The sequence below is a fragment of the Mastacembelus armatus genome, chromosome 9 (assembly GCF_900324485.2).
Source record: "Mastacembelus armatus chromosome 9, fMasArm1.2, whole genome shotgun sequence".
In the NCBI taxonomy this organism is placed as follows: Eukaryota; Metazoa; Chordata; class Actinopteri; order Synbranchiformes; family Mastacembelidae; genus Mastacembelus; species Mastacembelus armatus.
The window spans coordinates 23,485,342-23,504,810 of record NC_046641.1 but is presented as its reverse complement, the minus strand read 5'-3'; the positions used below and the strand labels follow the sequence as shown (position 1 = coordinate 23,504,810).

The following is a 19,469-nucleotide window of genomic DNA, read 5'->3' as shown; positions in this document are numbered from 1 at the left end:
GTGAGGCCCCCTACGAGAGCAAATACGTTGAAACATAAATATTCACATGCTAACTGCTTCATTTCCATAATGCAGCCCCTGATTAGCTTCAGCGCTGGGTGATCTCTGGGGGTCATCTTCAAATCACCAGAATTAGTTTTGTCTCTGTGGCGTTGGCTCGTACAGAAAAGAGCTGGGAATTGTTTTATGAGAATTAAATGGGATTAGCAAAGATTAAACTGGTATGGTTTTCAGTTTTATTAGTGCTTTGCAGAGCTTAGCTGCTGTATCGGTATGGGAGGTCTCGAGCAAAGCTAAGTCCTCTTATCAATCTGAGACTAAACACATACACAGATATTTATGTTTTCATTGAGCAGCATGCAGCAGGTTCAACATGTGGAGCTAACATCTGCACCGACAGGTATATCACTTCATTAGAGACGGGCAGTCAGCCGGTAACGGACATCTTCTACTTTGTTGTTTACGATGGAGACAACAATCGCCTTGACAACCAGATGTGCACCATAACCATCACCGCCACACCCAGACAGCCGCCGGTGGTTACGGTCCAAAGTGGCATCAAGGTAGTCACACACAAACAGTATGCAGTATACACAGTTTTATCGCGTAAAAAATATTCGGTGGTATTTCTGGCACAGGCACAAAAAAACTACGTACAAGCCGAATTATAAATTGTATAAAAAATGTATTAGAACTGCAGCTCCTGAAAGATTTGAAGAGAAGGTTTCTCTTTTAAAATCTCTCCTTCATTTTGCTTGAAGGCCTTTTCCTCAGCAGACACAACAAAGGAGATTTTAAAAAAACCAAACAATAACAGAACCAGAATCCACCCTGGAGTGGGCCTTCTCCAGTGGCCACACATAAAAACTCTTTGGTTTGTTGTGGGAAATTACAAAAAGACATGATAAAAGTAGAAACAACTCAAAGATGTCAGACCTCACACTAAATAATTCACTGACCTTCAGACTTCCTCTTAGGATCTGGAATAACATCTGAATTGTGTTGATTACAAATTTGTTTGATTTAAAAAGCGATTTACCGACAAAACAATCCAATATGCTGCAGACTCTTAGAGTAAACCTGCTTTACCCACAAACTCAAGCAGCAAAACTAATGAAATACTCTGTCCCTCAGTTCATTTTTGTTTTCTGTAACATCCACATCCAGGTCCAGGAGGGCGGTCGTGTGCAGCTGTCTACCAATCACATCATAGTGTCAGATCTGGACACGCCCAGGAAGGACCTGCTGGTTTGGCTCATCAGTCCTCCCAAATATGGTTTCATCGAAAACACCAAGACAGGTGAGAAGTACCTGGTTATCTGAGGCCTTGAAGTATGAGCCTGGTTGCAGACAGGCGATGGTGGCTGTTTCTGCACGATGCTGGCACCAAAGATGTTTGAATACATGTGACTTTGTTTTTACTGAGAATAATTTTGACGTTTCTATTTATGGCACACTCATATTCACACGGTGCCAGTCGAATTCCCTTCGGTGGCGATGCCATCTGTCACAGCGTGATTATGTTGTGGATTAGCGCTGCCAGTTAGCCGGCTGCAGATTGTTGAAGTCCCAGTTTTGACTGCATGCCTGCTCAACTGCTGCTGCGCTTTCTTCTGTCCCCGAGAGCAACCGTTTGGAAAAATGGGTGAGATGGTTTACAGAAGAACTGATCCCCACTGGGAAAACAGACAATTGCAGGAGCAGAATAAAGTCCAAAATCCAAAGTCAAAGACTTGGGAGATATGCACGGGCGGCAAAAAGAACATGATGCAGATGCAGGCCTATTAACACTTTTATAAAAGGGATGAGAGTGTTTGCAGTTGAGTCCTATAGTCCAGTTTGATAACCATCCATATTCCTAAGGTACATTATCATATGAACAGAATACTGTTGTAAGATAATTAAAAATGATGTGTATAAGGTTGAGAGATGCTTTACCTTTAAGGAGCAATCAACGGATTTTACTCAGTGTGAAGCAGCAATAGTCATTGAGCTTATTGCATCATGGGAGATGTAGGATTAAGGGTTTTGGGGCTTCAAGCTTCTATTGAGATTTTGAGTGTCTGGTTCTTCTGCTTCTGTTTTGACCTCTGGTTTAATTATGAATCTTCCAGCCGATCCACGTAAGGCTAGACTGTTATTATCACATGACCAAAGGTCCACTCTCAGGTCATGTGATGAGTCTTGACACCAGCTTCATTACAACTGAGCTGATGACGCCCATGGGATGTGGTTGAAAGACCTGGAAAAGTCAGTAATCGGGCATCTAGTGTCAATTTAGCACCATGTTTTCGGTTCAACGTGCTCTAACTCCATCCATACATCCATCCACCGGCCCCAGGGAGGAGCCCAGGAGGCATTTGGTCCCGATGTCCGAGCCACCTCAGCTGGCTCGTCTCGCTGTGGAGGAGCAGCGGCTCTACTCCGAGCTCCTCCCGGGTGACCGAGCTCCTCACCCTGTCTCTAAGGGAGGGGAGGAAGCACATTTCAGCCGCTTGTATCCGAGATCTTGTCCTTTCGGTCATGACCCAGAGCTACAGGTGAGATTAGGAATGTAGATTAGATGCTTTGACTCCAAATTCATTAAACCCCAGACACAAATCACCAGCAGTATCTGTGAACAGTTTCCCCAAGAGTTTTTCCCCCCAAGGTCAAGGATAAACTTTCATGCCAGAACAACCTCAAACTTGCTGTCTGTGGCAAAATAAACCCACCGCTGAATTATTAACACTTTTAGCTCACATTTACACAACAGCAGAGAATGACTATCCTGAGTTGACGCCTGAGGATGTCCACAGTAATTAGTCTCTGACATAACACACTGAAGAAAGGCTTCTCTGTGGACTCATTGAAGGCAGGATAAACACATGTAGGCAGATATTTGTGCTGCTGTAGATAAGCAGCCGACAGTCTTCTGTCTGTATGTCCCAGCCGACTGTCCTTGACGGCTGCTGGAGCAGAGGGTCAGTTGTTGGTATCATCAGTGTGAGGGGACTGGACTGCTGCTGTCACTGGGGGCCCAGGGGAGGCCAGCCGGTGTCCCCAAAATGGTTTTTTGTCTCTGTGCAGATGGATCTAAACACAAAGGGCTTTCATCCACATGTTAATGCTTTTGCAGGACTATAGAATAACACACACACCTACGCTCTGTGGTATATTTAAATGCAAAACAGTTTGCAAAATGTTTTTCATTTACATGTGTATACTCAGCACAGAATCAGGCGCATATACAGGAGAACATTAAAGACCTTAAAGATAATATTATGCATTTGTTTGGAAGGCATATTCAAAAGCATGTTTACTTTATGAAGCAGTGGTTAGTCAGACTGATTAACCAACTAATATTATAAACCTCAGTCTGTCTCTACCACCAGACCACATGTCCACAGGGTGAATACTAATGACTTTGGCACAACCCTTTCCTTTAGCACCAGGTACCCATGTATATATGAGACTGTAGCTTATCACAACATTGGGATAAATACAAATATTATATATTAAAAAAATCCTGAATTTCTCTTCAGGGATGGATAAAGTTTATCTTATCTCATCTTAAAACAGATGCAAAATGGTTTTGGTCTCTTCCCTCATGATAAACATTTTGTTTTTCACCTTATTACTGGTTCGTCTATAAAATCAATACCATTAGTCAGTTGTGTGGTCCAGTTGTTTGCTGTGTTCTCCAGCAGCCGATTTCTTGTTTACACTTTAGCAATCATCGTCAGTCTTTTCAGGCAGCAGCGTTACGTCTCTGTTGCTGTTCTGAAATCAGCAGATACTGTGAACAGAATAAATAATAAATAACTTTAGCAGCATTTCTCTGGTGGCTGCAGGTGATTTCCCATCATGCTCAGATAGGAGACTCTCTTCTCTCGCCTTAGAACAGTCAGAAGACGTCGATCTGATTTACCGTTGTTCCTGAAACACACACAAATATACCTAACGAGTCTTCTGACGCAGGTCAGCATGGAGACATCCATCTTCTGAGACCATGGCGCCCACGCTTCGTCTGCAACTCCAGAAATTGCAGGGACAGTCGGTGCCACCGTGTTTGGATGTCAGTGTTAGCACATGTCATTACAGCCCAACTGGGCTTTGGTGGAGAATTGCAGGGAAGAGTGAAAGTCTCAGGCTTTGCCTGTCCTGCATCCAAACTGCCGGCCAATTCTGGCTGATGCAAAATGAAAATGCTGGTTGGGGAAAAAGACGAGTTTTGCTGGTATTGGAGCTGTCGGCTGTTGTGAGCAATGGTCTGGTAACTGGTTGACTGAGAGACACAGGAGTTCTGTGACAACCTATGTAAAGTTATGGAAATCATTTTATGCAGCCGTGAGTGTGAATGCAATGCAGGACTAACAAAGAGGGTCTCCCTCCCCACCAGGAGGCTCGGTCGGCGGCTTGCGGGTCATAACCCCAGAGGTGCCTTTCACCGTGGAGGACCTGACGTCAGACTACATTTTCTACGTCCAGGACAAGCAGCACAAAGCTCAGGCCAAACAGGACGTCTTCAGCTTCTACATCAGCGACGGCCACAGTCAGACGGAGGCTTTCAGTGTTGAGATTGACATCCAGGTAACGGCAGCATCTGAAAAGTGTTTGGAGCCAAGACATGAATGAGACGAACAAACACGTAGTAAATATTTTTTATTTCTAGTAGATTTATGTAATATATGTTTAAACTGCAGCACCTGGGATAATGTCTTTAGGTTTATCTGCTTCACCTGACGTGGCCTTTCCTGTTCAAATCCAAAACCATCCATCCATCATCTAGACCCCCTTAGTCCTAACCAGGGTCCCAGGGACCTGCTGGAGCCTATCCCAGCTCTCTGTGGGTGAAAGGCAGGGGTCCACCCTGGACAGGTCACCAGTCCATCACAGGGCCACATAGAGACAAACAACCTCACACACTCACACTCACTCCTATGGGCAATTTAGAGTCACCAATCAACCTGACATACATGTTTTTGGACTGTGGGAGGAAACCAGAGGACCTGGAGAAAACCCACACAAGCACAGGGAGAACATGCAGACTCCACACAGAAAGGCCCCTGCTGGGTTTCAAACCAGGAACCTTCTTGCTGTGAGGCAACAGTGCTAACCACTAAACCCACCGTGCCACCGTATTTATTTATTACTAGTTCCTGTCCATGACTGGAATGTGTTATAGAAATTAGACTATACTAGACTATAAGTCTTTACAGCTTCAGTTCTGTGTAACTGTGTTGTTTCACTCACATTATTAGCACAAAAACATCCACGTGATTGCAGGAATCTGGGAGTGTGTCACTAACATAGAAAAATGTGTTTGCCTGTGCAGCAGAGCAAAGAGAGAGAGCCGGTGGTGTCGGTCAGCAGCATCCACGTGGAGGAAAACTCTGGAGTCGTCGTCACCAACTCGTCTCTCAGCGTCTACGACGAGGACACACCGGAGAACGAGATCCTCTTCACCATCATCAGAATTCCTGCCTATGGTGAGCAGGATGACAAAACGCACACTGACACTTTGACAGCCTATGTTGTGTTAAAGGAGCAGTCCGGTCATTTTCTATATTAACAGTATTTTCAACAACAAGCTAACGATGAATACTCTGCTCGATTGGTTTTCACATTCGAGGTCTCGTCCGTGCACAGAAGAGTTCAGACGCCGTAAAGTTGTGTCTGTTTGGAGCCTTTAACAAATCCTCAGGTCTGGGGTTTGGTAATGAAGGACAATGTCTCCCAGTGCAGCGCTGTGTGTGCTGCTGATGTGTTTTCAGTCATTGTGTGCACGGCTACGAAAGAGACAAACAAGCTAAGACCAGTTTATTTTTGGTTTTAGTCTCTAATGTAGGAAATGACCAACTTTTATTGAAACCATGTGGATCAATGCACAAAGCATGAAGACAGTGTTGACCCAGAAATACCTGAGACACAGGGAAATGTCCACATCTGTCTTTTTTATGTCTCACATATTGTCATTTGCTCCCAAAGTGTATTTGAGTATTAATTTTGGACCGGTCTTTGGGCAGTGATCATGGCAGATTCACACACACACACACACACACACACACACACACACACACACACTTGTAAACGCATTACTCTCACTTTCCACACCCAAACATTTTAAAAGAAGACAAACACGCCAGTTTTCTGCCGCAGCATCGTACGCTGACTGCAGCCATTTGTCACGTCACCACCCAACACAACAACAACACACACTCAGACCCAGTGACCTCCGCACACACTGTTTTCCTGACAGCCCCTCACTCTCTCAAATTGAGTTTTCTCATGCTTGCTGAAGTTTCTTACCCTGCAGTTTGTCATCACATCGAAGTTTACAGCAGCAGAAACTGTTTACAGCAGCAGAAACTGTTTACAGCAGCAGAAACTGTTTACAGCAGCAGAAACTGTTTACAGCAGCAGAAACTGTTTACAGCAGCGGAAAATGTTCAATTAAATCCTCGTTTTATTTAAAATATGCTCATTTGCATGATTCCCACTTTTTATGATTGTATAATAAGACACAACAGTTATGTCAGAGAACAGGAAACTCGCTTTAATAACCTCAGTCTGATGTGTGAACGTGAACGTGTGGAGACAACCTTCCTGTCAGGTACAAGAGGGCCAGGCCACTTAAGCTTTTCGAAAGAGTCAATAAAATCGTAAAATGACTCCTGTAGCTGACAGGGAGCAGGGAGCAGCTGCATTCTGGACCACCTGCAGTCGATTCAGCACGGAATGGTCCAAACCATGATATAAAGAATTACAGTAGTCCAAACGAGAGGTTACGAACGTGGGCTAGGAGATAGGAGAACGTGTGAATGACTCTCAGATTCTTTCAAAGGGAGAATAAATTACTAAACATATCGATTATTCCTTTTTGATTGGAACATTTATTGTTGGAATTATATTGGTTCCACGTTGTACTGACATGTTTGATCAGTTGAGTCCTGATATCAAACTACACTGAATCTTTCTTCAGCTGATGTTTGATTTAGTTTCTTGTTCAAGTCAAACGTTTGATGTCGTTAAGAGCTGATTGACCCTCGTCTGTTCGAACTTCTGCTTTCTCCTCTCAGCCTGCATGTTTTTTATCTGGTTAGGGTGACACACAGTTCATCTCTCTAAACCACCTGAGACTTTTTTTTTTCATTCAGCTGTATAAAAAAAAAGAAAAAGACGTTTTTCTCAAAAAAGCCAGTTCAGCAGATCCCCCTCATGGATTATTCCACCAAAGATGTCCATGTGGTCCACCTGGGAGTAGTTTTCAACCTCTCCACCTTTCTAATCTGCTCACCCCTCTGCCAGACACCTGCTTTGGGACCGTCCTTATAACCGGAGCCCCCCTCCCCTCCACAGTAAAAGCACCATAAAGCAGCCGGTGAAGCCGAGTGTAGCCCGACCATAAAACCACCGGTGTTTACGGCTGATGGGACAGAGAGCAGGAGAGAAGTGATTTCATACGGGGCAACGGGTCCCGGGCAGCTCGTCTTTTTAACCGTCCACTGTACTGACACACACAGAATAAAGATGTCAGGATGCTGCAGCACACACAGACAGATCAATCAGCCCTGCTGTTCATTGTCAGCACATTATTAATCAGCTGTTATACTACTGGAATAAAAAAAAAGACAGGAGGCAGAGCTGGAGGTAGCAGAGCTGAAGATGTTGAGGTTCTCTCTGGGAGTGACGAGGATGGATAGGATCAGGAATGAGGACATCAGAGGGACAGCTCATGTTAGATGGTTTGGAGAAAAAGCCAGGGAAGCCAGATTGAGATGGTTTGGACATGTTCAGAGGAGGGACAGTGAATACATTGGTAAAAGGATGCTGAGGTTAGAGCTGCCAGGAAGGAGGCCTAGAGGAAGACCAAAGAGGAGGTTCTTGGATGTAGTGAAGGAGGACATGAGGATAGTTGGTGTGGGTGAGGAGGATACAGAGGATAGGGTTAAATGGAGGCAGATGATTGGCTGTGGCGACCCCTGAAGGGAGCAGCCCAAAGGAGAAGAAGAAGATACTATTGGAATGAAAGTAGTAGCACATCCTGTAAGACCATTAGATTTGAAAGCATCTTCCCATATCAACAGGTAATTCCACTGTAAAGCTTTTCAACCCAAATAGGCCGAAGTTATGAATGAAGGTCAGATGTTCTTATCAATTGAAAGAAGTGAAACCAGCTCTTGGGGAAACAGTTGTTCAGTTGTCGTAAACTGCAGCAGAGGCAGTAAAATATCTTAACTTAGCTCTTTCCAGGGACAGGCCTGTCCAAAGCTCAGATCACAGAGAACAGCAGCAGTCAGTGTTTCTGTTTCTGTTTGTTTTGTTTCCATTTAAAACATCATTTAGCCAAAGTTTGTGTCTATGTTGTTTTGATATTGTTCTAAAAACTTTGTGTTAATGTTAAAAATGTTCATCAGGGGTGACTTGGTGGGGGGTGGGCTGTGCCATCCCTCTCTCACCCTTCATCTCTCTCTTTCTACTGTAGTAAAAGCAATAATGTCAGGCACTATATCACCATCTGTCTGGGTCCATTTCACTTTTTTATATTCAAATATTGTTTCACTGCCAAATTCAAATATCTAAAATTGGCCAGGCTCTTCTTCACAGACATGAAACTGCAGATATTTTAAAGAATCTACTGTGTGTGTGTGTGTGTGTGTGTGTGTGTGTCTTCATCTTCGTCTTCTTATTATGCTCCAGGATTTAGGCTCAAATCCATTTAAACCTCAGACCTGATGCAAGAATCGATGTCGTTTAGTGGAATGTGAAGTTTCATTAGTTTCAAAGACATTTCTTGTCTTTCATGTAGTCAAAGAAAAAAGTCAGACGTCCTCCATGTACTGAGATAATCACCATACTTAACTAGACGCAGTTTGAAGTACTGTTGTACTCAGCTACTGTCACCACGTGCGCACACACACCTCTACCTTCTTTAATGTCCGAGCTTCATTGAACTTTTATTTCCCTCAGGCAAACTGCGCAGGCGGCAGTTCTACTCTCAGCCGCTGGAGAACGGCCGGGTGCTCACGCAGGGCTCCACTTTCACCTACCAGGACGTCCTGGATCAGCTGCTGGTCTACACGCCCGAAACCGTCAGCGGGGGAGTGGACGAAATGGGCTTCTCTCTGACCAGTGGCTTCTACACGCACACGGGCCGTCTGGAGTTCACCATGGACGTCAGGAGGAGCGAAGGCCCCCGAATGACTGTGAACAGAGGCCTGCAGCTCCCTGCTGGTGAGACTGACGGTTTTAAATACAGAGAAGCCTGTTGGGCGTAAACACTGTGTTGTACTTGGACTCACTGGAAGGCAGTGAAGGCTTCAGGTACCGGGTGGAGAGAAGATTAAGATACAGATTCTGAGATAGACAAAGAAAGATTTGTTCAAATTAAAGAAAAGGAAATATCCCTGTCACCAGCAGCAGAATCGAAACAACAAAATACTTAAGAAATAAAGGAGCAGCACGTGAGACTGTGAGTCTGAGTATAATGTGATCAAAGTGAGATAAAAACACTGATTTCTCTGAATTTTCTCAGGCTCTTCAGCCAAGATCACAGAGCAGAACCTGAAGGGTACAGACTTGGACTCGGACAGCCTGAAGCTCAGGTACATCCTGACCAAAGACCTGGCAGCCGGCAAACTCCAGCTCAGCAAGAACGGACACGTGGAGAAGGTTTCTGTCAAAGGTCCCGTTCATAGCTTCACTCAGGAGGACGTCAGCAAAGGTGTCAGCTGGTTTCTAGGCTGTTGTCTTTGTCCTAAAGTACACGTCACTCTTGGTTCTGTGTGCACAGGTGGACCCACTGTCCTGTTTATTCATTTCTGCTTTGCTTTTGCAGGCCTGCTGCAGTACAGCCACGAGAAGGGCGAGAGGGGAGGCAGCCTGTTTTTCAAGTTCAACCTGGTCGATCCAGAGGGCAACAAACTCATCGATCAGTCCTTCTTCATCAGCGTGCTCGGTAGGCTTTCCTCCTCCTTCGTCTGACGGAGAGGAAGAAGCAGTTGCTGCACATTTATCTCTTTGTTCTGCCTGCTCACTGCAGCCCACACACATCTGGAATACAAACTGTCTAAAACCACTTTCGGTACAAACCATCCATCCATCATCTATCCCCCCTTAGTCCTAACCAGGGTCCCAGGGACTTGCTGGAGCCTATCCCAGCTCTCTTTGGGTGAAAGGCAGGGGTCCACCCTGGACAGGTCCCCAGTCCATCACAGGGCCACATAGAGACAAACAACCTCACACACTCACACTCACTCCTATGGGCAATTTAGAGTCACCAATCAACCTGACATACATGTTTTTGGACTGTGGGAGGAAACCAGAGGACCTGGAGAAAACCCACGCAAGCACAGGGAGAACATGCAGACTCCACACAGAAAGGCCCCTGATGGGTTTCAAACCAGGAACCTTCTTGATGTGAGGCAACAGAGCTAACCACTAAACCCACCGTGCTGCCCCTAATACAAACCACTGTTGGTAAATGTTCACCCAGTCCTAAATCCCTCCCAGGTCGACAGCTTGTTAGCTTGTTTATTCTTTTTTCACTCAGAAGCAACTGACTGAAAAATGTAGTTAAACTGTGTGAGATGAGTTTCCATTCATTACAAATAGCCGTTTATTTAATGGGCAAAGAACATGGGAACATAGAGTTGAGACAGTTACCTGTAACATCTGGCCTTTTTGCTTTCAGTGCAAATGGTAACTATTTATTGTCTCCATGTCTTTTATTTCCTCGTAACCTGAAAACCTTTTTGACACTTTGCTCTTTCAAGCTCCATGAATTCCTGGCGAGTAAAAAATTATTTAGTTGTTAACTTAATGTTTATACTTTAAAACACATGACTTTGTTCTAAGGGAAGGTCTTCATGGATCCACTAAGTACCAAAAACCAAATTCTGCACAGGGAGAGATGCAGTGTCTTCCAGTCTGGCTGGTTCCTGTTGCTTTGGGTCTTAGCTCTGTCAGTTTTTACTGGCAAAAAAATAACGTGAACTGTGAAGTGCACGAAAAATGATCTGCCATTGCTGATTAATTATGTTTCTGAAGGACTATTTGAGTAGGTGTTCCAATATTTCGACCATGTAAAGGCTCATTTTAAAGATGGTTTTAAAGTGTGATAGTTAAATATGTGTCAGTGAACGGGAGAACAGACTAAGAGTAAACACCCCCAGAACTTTGTTTTTTCACTCACTTCCACCTGGAGACCCGACCGACCTGGTGTCGTGGTCCAGCCGTTAAAATCCAGGTCCTGACAGCAGCTGCATCAGAAGCCGCTGGAGACTGAAGGATCGTCTGTCCCTCACGGTTGAAAAGTGTCCTGACTCTCTCATATTTTTCTCAGCTCACTTTTTATCTCGTTCCGTATTATTCCTTCACTTTTTCCTCCTTCCACTCTCTCACGTGTGACTACAGTGGAGCTCGGCTCATATCTCTTCCTGCCACACTGTCCTTTGATTACTTCCCTGCCCTTCTTTCAATCTTTCTAATCCAGTTCTGCAGATCTCTTAAACCTATATCATTCTTTCACACCTCCCGATAGGCCCCACACCCTCCTTTTCCATCACCCAACTTAATCTTTTCCGATTTTGTACTTGTGTTATTTCTCAATTTCACCAGTTCCTAACATACCCCTGTGATCTTCTTATCTCCTCTCTTTCCTCACTGCCTCTCCAAATCACTTTCAGCTTCTTTCTCCTCCACTGCTTTAGCCTAGATTTCCCCTTTTTTTTTTTTTTACCAGGATCACAAACTGACTCCTCACATCTTTATGTCCTTTTACTAAAAAATCTTCTTTTGACTAACCTCCTCCAGAGGATCGCCTTCCTCCATCTGTGGTGGTGAACAAAGGCCTGGTGCTGGATGAGAACACCATGAAGAAGCTGACCACGCTGCAGCTGTCGGCCAGCGACCAGGACAGCGAGCCGGGCGAACTCATCTACCGCATCACCAAACAGACGAGCCTGGGCCACCTGGAGCACGCTGCCAACCCAGGTAGGCAGGGAACCTGATGATGCTAAAGGCAACATAGCTCAGTTTAGGATGAAAAAGATTATTGACCCATAACAGGTTGACTGAGGTTCAAACTCATATTTGACCTTAAAAACAGCAGCTGTCGTGGTCGACTTAATACCTGCTCTTCGGTTTAGATCGCAGCGCCAGCAGGTATGAGAAATCACTGAGAGGATGGAAATTTAAAGATCTGTTGTCTGAGCTGGTTTCTACTGGTTTTCACACAGTTTCATTCCAGTTTCACGAAAAACACATTGTTCATAAACTAAATCACCAGAATGTCAGTGAAGTGACTGCAGTTAAATGACATTTATACATTAGAGTATTTGACCTGCACACCCCAAATGTTTATTCAGATCTTCCAGCAGTTCTATGATAATAATAGATATCGGATTATTTAAGAACATAGAAATAAATTTTAAAATCCATTTGGTTCTTGATGTGAGAAACGGGAAGAATAAAAATAATTGGCTGCTCTTCATCGTATAAAGGAGACACTGTAATAATTAACATGTTAATGTTGACTGTTTTAGAAAATAGATGTGTGTGCCTGTGTGTGTGTGTGTGTGTATATGTGTGTGCCTGTGTGTGTGTGTGTAGAATAAACAGACCCATGTACTATAAATATAAAGAGCTTTATTCCATCTTTCATAATTAACTCCACACACAAAGAATCAAATATAATGAACCTCGCTCCAGTTCCTTTCTCACTTATTCAAGCAACTACACACACACACACACACACACACACACACACACACACGCACGCACGCACACACAGGCACACCTACACACATACACACATTGTATGAATTCAGCCTTAAAAACATTTCATTTCTTTTCCAAGCTCTTGAAAGAAAGAAACAATCGATGTGAAGAAACACATGAAGCTCAACCTGAAGACGCCCCCCCCTACACACACACACACACACACACACACACTGCTGCGTGCTCTTGCAGCATGCTAATTAGTTGGATGTTAACACCACTCTACAGTCTTCAAGCCTCAGTTCATCTCAGAGCCATGGAGTGGCTCCGGCTAATTACCGCTAGCCGTTCACCAATCTGTCATCCTGTTCTAGCACTCACAGCTAGCTGCCCGCTCCGCTGGGAGGGCTCGTCAGCCTGCGAGCTATGTGAAGGTAACAGCACAGAGAGACGAGTGCCCACTTTCAAAGCATAAGTCTTCAAAAGGCTTCTTACCTGGGTGAGGTTATGACCCCCCCCTCTGTCAAGAGGCACCTGCCAGACAACTTGATGAAGCCTGAGCTGCTTCACCTCAAAGTCTTCTTACTTAAATTGACACTTCTCTCAGAGACACATCTGGAGAAGGACATGTAGCTCACCAAAATACGATGAAGTCCAGAGCTCTGATGAGCTGTATATATACCAAGAACCTGAGGCAGTTTGAAGTCTGGGGGTGGATTTGTGTTAATGTGTGTGCGCTTTGGCCTCATTCATGTGTTTCGTGCCAGGAATCTGTCATTAAAGGAGATAAAATGATAGTTTTGCAGGCAGGCAGACTGAAACACTAAACAACTGTGGTGTTTTCTCACCGACTCCATGACCTTCCATGAAATTAAAAACTTTTCGAGCTGCACAACACGAGTTAGACTTTCAGTATCATCATCAACAAATCTACATCAACAATCCATCCCAGCAAAGCTTTCATGCACCAACTAAGGCGTTCTCTCAGAAATATCTGGAATTTTGATAACATGCAAAGAGCAAAAACAGATAGTGAAGTTCTTTACTCAAACTGTATTAACCTAAACCTACTGACCTGCGGGAACAGGTGAGGTACTTTTTAATCTTAACAAAAACCCTTCAGCCAACTGTAAACAAAAGTCCCGAAGGCTTTTACTTTTGTCACTTCATGTGTGAAATAAGGATTTAGTGCCGGTGATATAAAAGAAATAAATTAGTTTTGCACACACAAAGTTTTGCCTACAAAGCAATTAGGCTGTTTAAGCTTCTGAAAAATAAACCCTTTCCTGCTTTCTGCCAAGACAAATGGACGTGGAGATACAATCCCCTTTAATGTGCCAGAGAAAGAGCAGGCTTTCCATCACTGACTGAGTACTGGGTCTGTCTCTCCGCCTGTCACTCCTTATTTTAATGATGCATAAACTTCCAGCCAGAGAACAGATGACACAGGCGAGGGGGGCCGCAGACTTCTGCTGGTTTCACGTCACGTTGAATCAGTTATTAGCCTCCTTGTTTAATATTGTTTCAGTGAGAGTTATTATTTTTTTTAATTTCCTCCCATTTGCACAGGGAAATACCTTTTCAACCATCCCTGCTCAGGGAAATAACTTTGATGCCATCACTGAGCCGTAATATTCAACAAGTTATTAACTTCACATCAAAATCATCAGAAGCATGAAAGGCCCGTTTATTCATGCCTGAATATGCCTCCATACAGTGACAGGCCTGTGTGACCCACAGTAATTAAAAAATAATACCAGTCTATGGTAAAGTGCTGTTAGTTTTAACATGACAGGCCTCACATACTTTCATTTCTGAGCACAGAAGTCTGTTATCACCCATCTAGTATTAATATTGTAATTTATATGGGAACATTTCGATTCGTCAAATCTTAGGTTGAGAAAATGAAATGGGAGAAAATGAAAAAGCAGTGAGGGAAATCTAAGAAAATTGAAACTTGGTTGAACCTTTTTCCGTTCATCATGCACAACGGTTTAATTTATGACAGTGTCACACACTTCATATATCAAATATGGCCATGAATACATTTAGGTATGATTCAAAAATCTTCTGCAAGGCTCTTTAAGCTTCCAGTCGCAAACATTAAAAGTCAGAAAGGAAAAGAAAAAAGGAGTACCCCCCCCCTCGTGCCAATGAGGGCTCATAAAACCTTTAACCAAAAGAGAAAAGACCAAATCTAAAACTCAAGTTCTAAAGGAAACAAGAAACAGTGAAATTCAACACAGAAAAAAGAGGCAGAAAAACAACAAAATCCATAAATAACAAATAACGTAAAGTGAAAGTGGCAGCATGTGTTAGAAGAGAAACAGAAACAGTGGATTTTTTGTTTTATGTGCGTTGGTGTGTGTTTGTGTGTGTATGCTGTATATGGGTGTTGAGATGAGTGTCCAGGAAGAAAGAATGAAAGTGGAAGTCGATTATTGTTTGTTCCAACTTGGCTAACAACTGCTGATCGTCTCTGTCAGGCACCAGGATCAGCACATTCACCCAGGCCGATCTGGTGTCACGCAGCATCCAGTATGTGCACACCAGTGAAGAAGAAAAGCACGCCGACCAGTTCTCATTCACTGTATCCGACGGGACAAATGAGGTGAATGAGGGGATACACAGAAATGAGGGGAAATGATAAAAAGACCTTAAGGGCCCAGTGGAGGTGGTTTGGTTCAGATTGTGACCCCTTACAATTCAGCAATGTCTGTTTGTGGCCACTGAGCTTGTAAAAGATGTGTCTGACTTTAATGGAATTTACCAGATTAAATGCACCGAAAGCTAAATATAAACTTATTAAAAACTTTTACTTCTCAAATGTTTCATTAGAAGGACATTCCTAGGCCTGAAGTGAAAGTATTCAGAATCTCACGAGTAAAATGAAGTCTGTCCTTCAGTTTGATTGATAGATTGTTGTCACTTTAATGGAAATAACAGGAGACCTAGTCAGGTGCTTTGGGGAACACCTTTACAATATTTTATTTGCATTTAATGCACCTCCAATTATTTTTTATTGTTTAAGGCTTAAGGCTTAAAAATAAGTTTGCATGATTTCACTGAAAAGGAAAACTTATTTTTCCACAGGCATACTGGACAAAAAACAGCAGCTGTTTTTGCTTCAGGATTTGCAAAATTTGTAGCCAGGTGCACAGTAAATGACCCCAGACTGGCCACTTCTCACCGTTTAATCAGAAATTCAGATGAAGAGGCAGGTGGGCGTGTTTGTGATTCAAGCTCAAACATCGCTTTGACTCTGTTCGGGTGATGCAGGCGTCCTTATTATTATGAATTAAAGACATAAAAAGTTCTTCAGATTGCTTTGTTCTTAGTTTGCAACAGTCTCATATTAAAAGTTTACAATACCCTTTCAATGGAAAGGAATTTTAAAACATAAATATACACGAAACTCTAAGGCTTTTCGTGCAGTGTGGAAGTGGCACTCCAGCCCTTCCAGACCCCCCAGTTTGCCTAATGCATAAATCTGCCTTGCTAATCCAGAGTAATGAGGACCACAAGGACTTGAGTAAACATGTGAAAAAGGTCATTTGGCCTTCACGCCTGGCTGCCAGCTGTGTGTGAGGCTTTTGTGGCCACATTAGTGGTTAATGTTTGTGAAGTGGTTCGGTGCCTTTACGTTTGTTAACTCTCATCTGTCCAAATGGGAGGCCCGTTATTTGCATTTCGATACCAAAGCAGAATGTTCTACTCAGTGTGTGGTGAGATGGTCTTGGTCAAGGGCACGCAAGTAAACAGTTGCTGTTATAACTGCTGTTTCTGCTGTTTGGGCCCAGTCATCTGGGTTCAAAGTTTCCATAACAGCATAACAGAAAATCCCCCAGTTTTCTCACCTCAATCAAAGCTGTTTAGTTAGTGGCAGATTTCATTTACATTGTCAGCACTGCTGTCAGTGGAAAATACTGAAAATATCATCTGTGTCCTAAACTGAAGGGTTTAATTTAGCTTAAAGAATAGGTCCACATTACTAAACTCACATGCCTTTCTGTTGAAAGAGTTATTTGTCACTGTAATTGTTTTCATTATGTGAAGAAATCTGTCCCCGTGTGGTGAAGAAGAGTTCCAGATCTGCATTTACCTCATACTGAAGTCATGTCGTCCTATGCATTTTGCCGTCAGGTCGCCCAGACCTTCTACATCACCATCAAACCAGTAGACGACTCCCTGCCTCTGCTCCAGGTTCCTGGGATGAGGGTCCAGGAGGGAGTGAGGAAGACCATCACTGAATTTGAGCTGAAAGCCACCGATGCAGACACAGAGGTAGAACTGCACAAATCCCTAAATCCCAACCATTATTTTTAGAATCATTTTACCAGTTTGGGAGATGGCAGGACTTCCACATAATTGGCAGTGATCAGCAGTTAAGCTGGTTAAAGTTTGTTTTCTCTGGTGACAAGTTTACACTGATTTCTGTTAATTAAAGGGAAGAGTTGCACTGTTTATCCCATCAGTTCACTGTGTGACATATTTTGTGAGAACTGCAGGTTCTTATTTTGGGGGACCTGCTTTTTGAGAACCTGACTCAAAATCAGAAGCCATTGAATATCCGCTAAAGAAGGGAAACAGTTATATTTACATGTAGCTGGACTCTCTGCAGTGGTGAGAGTGACTGGATAGAGTTTATTTCTGGTTCCTCAGTTCAGTTTGGTGAGCATCAGTGCAAAATGCTTCTGAGAAATGTGCTTTGTAATGACGAAATGACTCGACAACCAAAACAGATGTACAAGCTTTTCGTTTCTCTTTCTTTCCTTTGGTCCACTTGTCTTCCTCTGTCCCTCTCTGCTAAAACCTGATTCCCTCCAGGCGGAGTCCATCATCTTCACCGTGGTCCAGGCTCCGCGTCACGGCACCATCGAGCGCACGAGCAACGGCCAGCACTACCGACAGACCAGCAGCTTCACCATGGACGACATCTACCAGAACCGCATCAGCTACAACCACGACGGCTCCAACTCACTCAAGGACCGCTTCACCTTCACCGTGGCCGACGGCGCCAACCTGCTCTTCATGGTGGAGGAAGGCGGCAAGGAGGTAACATCATGTGTGTGATGTAAAAGCTGACATTTCCGCCACAGTAGGAAGGCTAAATCTGCAGGTAGATTGGCTGCTGGAGCGCGTCTGATGCAGCTTCCTGACATTTTTGTTACGACCGAAATAGCAGCGTTAAGGCATGTGTTGGGTGTGTGTCTGCGTGTGTGTGTGTGTGTGTGTGTATTTAAAGGTCGTGTTTGCGTGTGTGTGGGCAGACGCCGCTCTGACCTTTTTATGACGGCAGGTGTGAATCAGCAGCGCATGATCTCCTGCTTCTATCTTTATCAGGACCTGGTTCGGTTCCACACCTTAAGAGTGACACTTGTACAAAATGTGGATTTCTTTTAGACATTTTGTGTTTTTTTTTATTCTTTACTGGTTTTCTCTCGTGTCTATTTTTTCTCATTTTGTGGATGTTTGTAGTTTTTTGAATCCACTTTGCAGTAGAAAGGTCAACAGCCTCTTCACAGCTCTTCAGTTTAGGACCCCCTGAGCTCCTGGCTCCTTGCCTGTTCAGTAATCCATCCATGTTTGAAAATGATGATATTTTTTTGGGCGGGGGGTGGGGGGTGATTTTTTTGGATATTTTAGTGGAGTGAGAATATTTTTAGAAACCACAGTGTGGACTCATTTTGAAACCTCTGACGTTGAATGCATTAAATACAGGTCTACATCTGTAAATGTGAGTCGTTCATGTCAGTTTAATGGTGGCAGTTATGAGCAGCCTCTGGGCCAACTGGCTCCTCAGTTTGTCAAGTTCTCCATCGCTCAAGCGTCCTCCACCCCGTGTCACTACCACTACTCTGTATGATTAAATTGAATGACAGCAGACAAGTATTGATGCCACCAATCACACACTCACTTCTCAGCCTTGTGTTTGTTATTTTCCCGTCACCTGGGGGACATTTGGCTCGATGCTCACACATGTTCTGCAGCTCAGAAGATGTTTTGTGCGGTGATGCTGCTGCCATGAGCTCCTATGAACTGTGTGCATGAGTGCTGAATGTTAAAAGTGGCCTGAGCAGCATCGGTCAAATCAGTACAGTAATAACCTGCAGAGAGAACTTTTCCACTTTCTGCTTTAATGACTTCCTCACAGTGAAGTCTGTGCATCATCGCTCTGTATCCAGATGCTGCTGGGGGAGCAGGTATCAGGCCTAATAAAACCGAAGCTATTTGCATGGCTAAAGACCAGCAGGGCTAATTAAAGAAATATGTTTTTTATGGTTTGGGTGAACTGATGTTTTTGAGGAAACAGGGAATAAAATCTCACAAGCAGGCAAACCTCCAATAAACTCTTCTCCAGAATCATCTCCACCATCAGTTTTTTATGTAAACTCTTTGGGTTTTTCAGGTCGTGACAGCCGCTCCCCAGAAGTTCAAGATTGATATTCTACCAGTTGATGATGGCACACCTCGTATCGTCACCAACCTGGGCTTGCAGTGGCTGGAATACATGGACAACAAGGTAGAAATCCTCTTTTTTTTTTTCATAGGTGAAAAAGCAGTGATGGGTCTAGATCTTTTCCACTTTATTAATGTCAGTGGTCACCAGGAGAAGGCTGTGTTTTCACTGGACTCTTCACAGATAAAGGGTTTGAATGAACAGGGGGCTGGTGTGTTAGAGAGTCCAGAAAACCATTTTTAAAAAAAGGAGAGTGTTTGAGAACGGTGGTTGCGTCAACACACACAGATCTTTGTGAATATTCTGA

General features: G+C 43.7%; 1 protein-coding gene across 4 annotated transcripts in view; it reads left to right on the top strand.

Moving 5' to 3' along the window:
- fras1 (Fraser extracellular matrix complex subunit 1) overlaps nucleotides 1-19,469 on the top strand; it is a 184,682-nt gene that overhangs the window by 150,842 nt on the left and 14,371 nt on the right. For 3 of the 4 annotated variants that reach the window (XM_026321901.1, XM_026321900.1, XM_026321898.1), the window contains 12 exons: nucleotides 401-563; nucleotides 1,168-1,300; nucleotides 4,382-4,572; nucleotides 5,318-5,471; nucleotides 8,953-9,216; nucleotides 9,518-9,706; nucleotides 9,821-9,940; nucleotides 11,797-11,976; nucleotides 15,189-15,313; nucleotides 16,846-16,986; nucleotides 17,530-17,757; nucleotides 19,112-19,225. In XM_026321901.1, the coding sequence (XP_026177686.1) occupies nucleotides 401-563; nucleotides 1,168-1,300; nucleotides 4,382-4,572; nucleotides 5,318-5,471; nucleotides 8,953-9,216; nucleotides 9,518-9,706; nucleotides 9,821-9,940; nucleotides 11,797-11,976; nucleotides 15,189-15,313; nucleotides 16,846-16,986; nucleotides 17,530-17,757; nucleotides 19,112-19,225 (2,002 nt within the window). The remainder of the gene's footprint in view (nucleotides 1-400; nucleotides 564-1,167; nucleotides 1,301-4,381; nucleotides 4,573-5,317; nucleotides 5,472-8,952; nucleotides 9,217-9,517; nucleotides 9,707-9,820; nucleotides 9,941-11,796; nucleotides 11,977-15,188; nucleotides 15,314-16,845; nucleotides 16,987-17,529; nucleotides 17,758-19,111; nucleotides 19,226-19,469) is intronic. The other variant, XM_026321899.1, reaches the window with a different exon arrangement.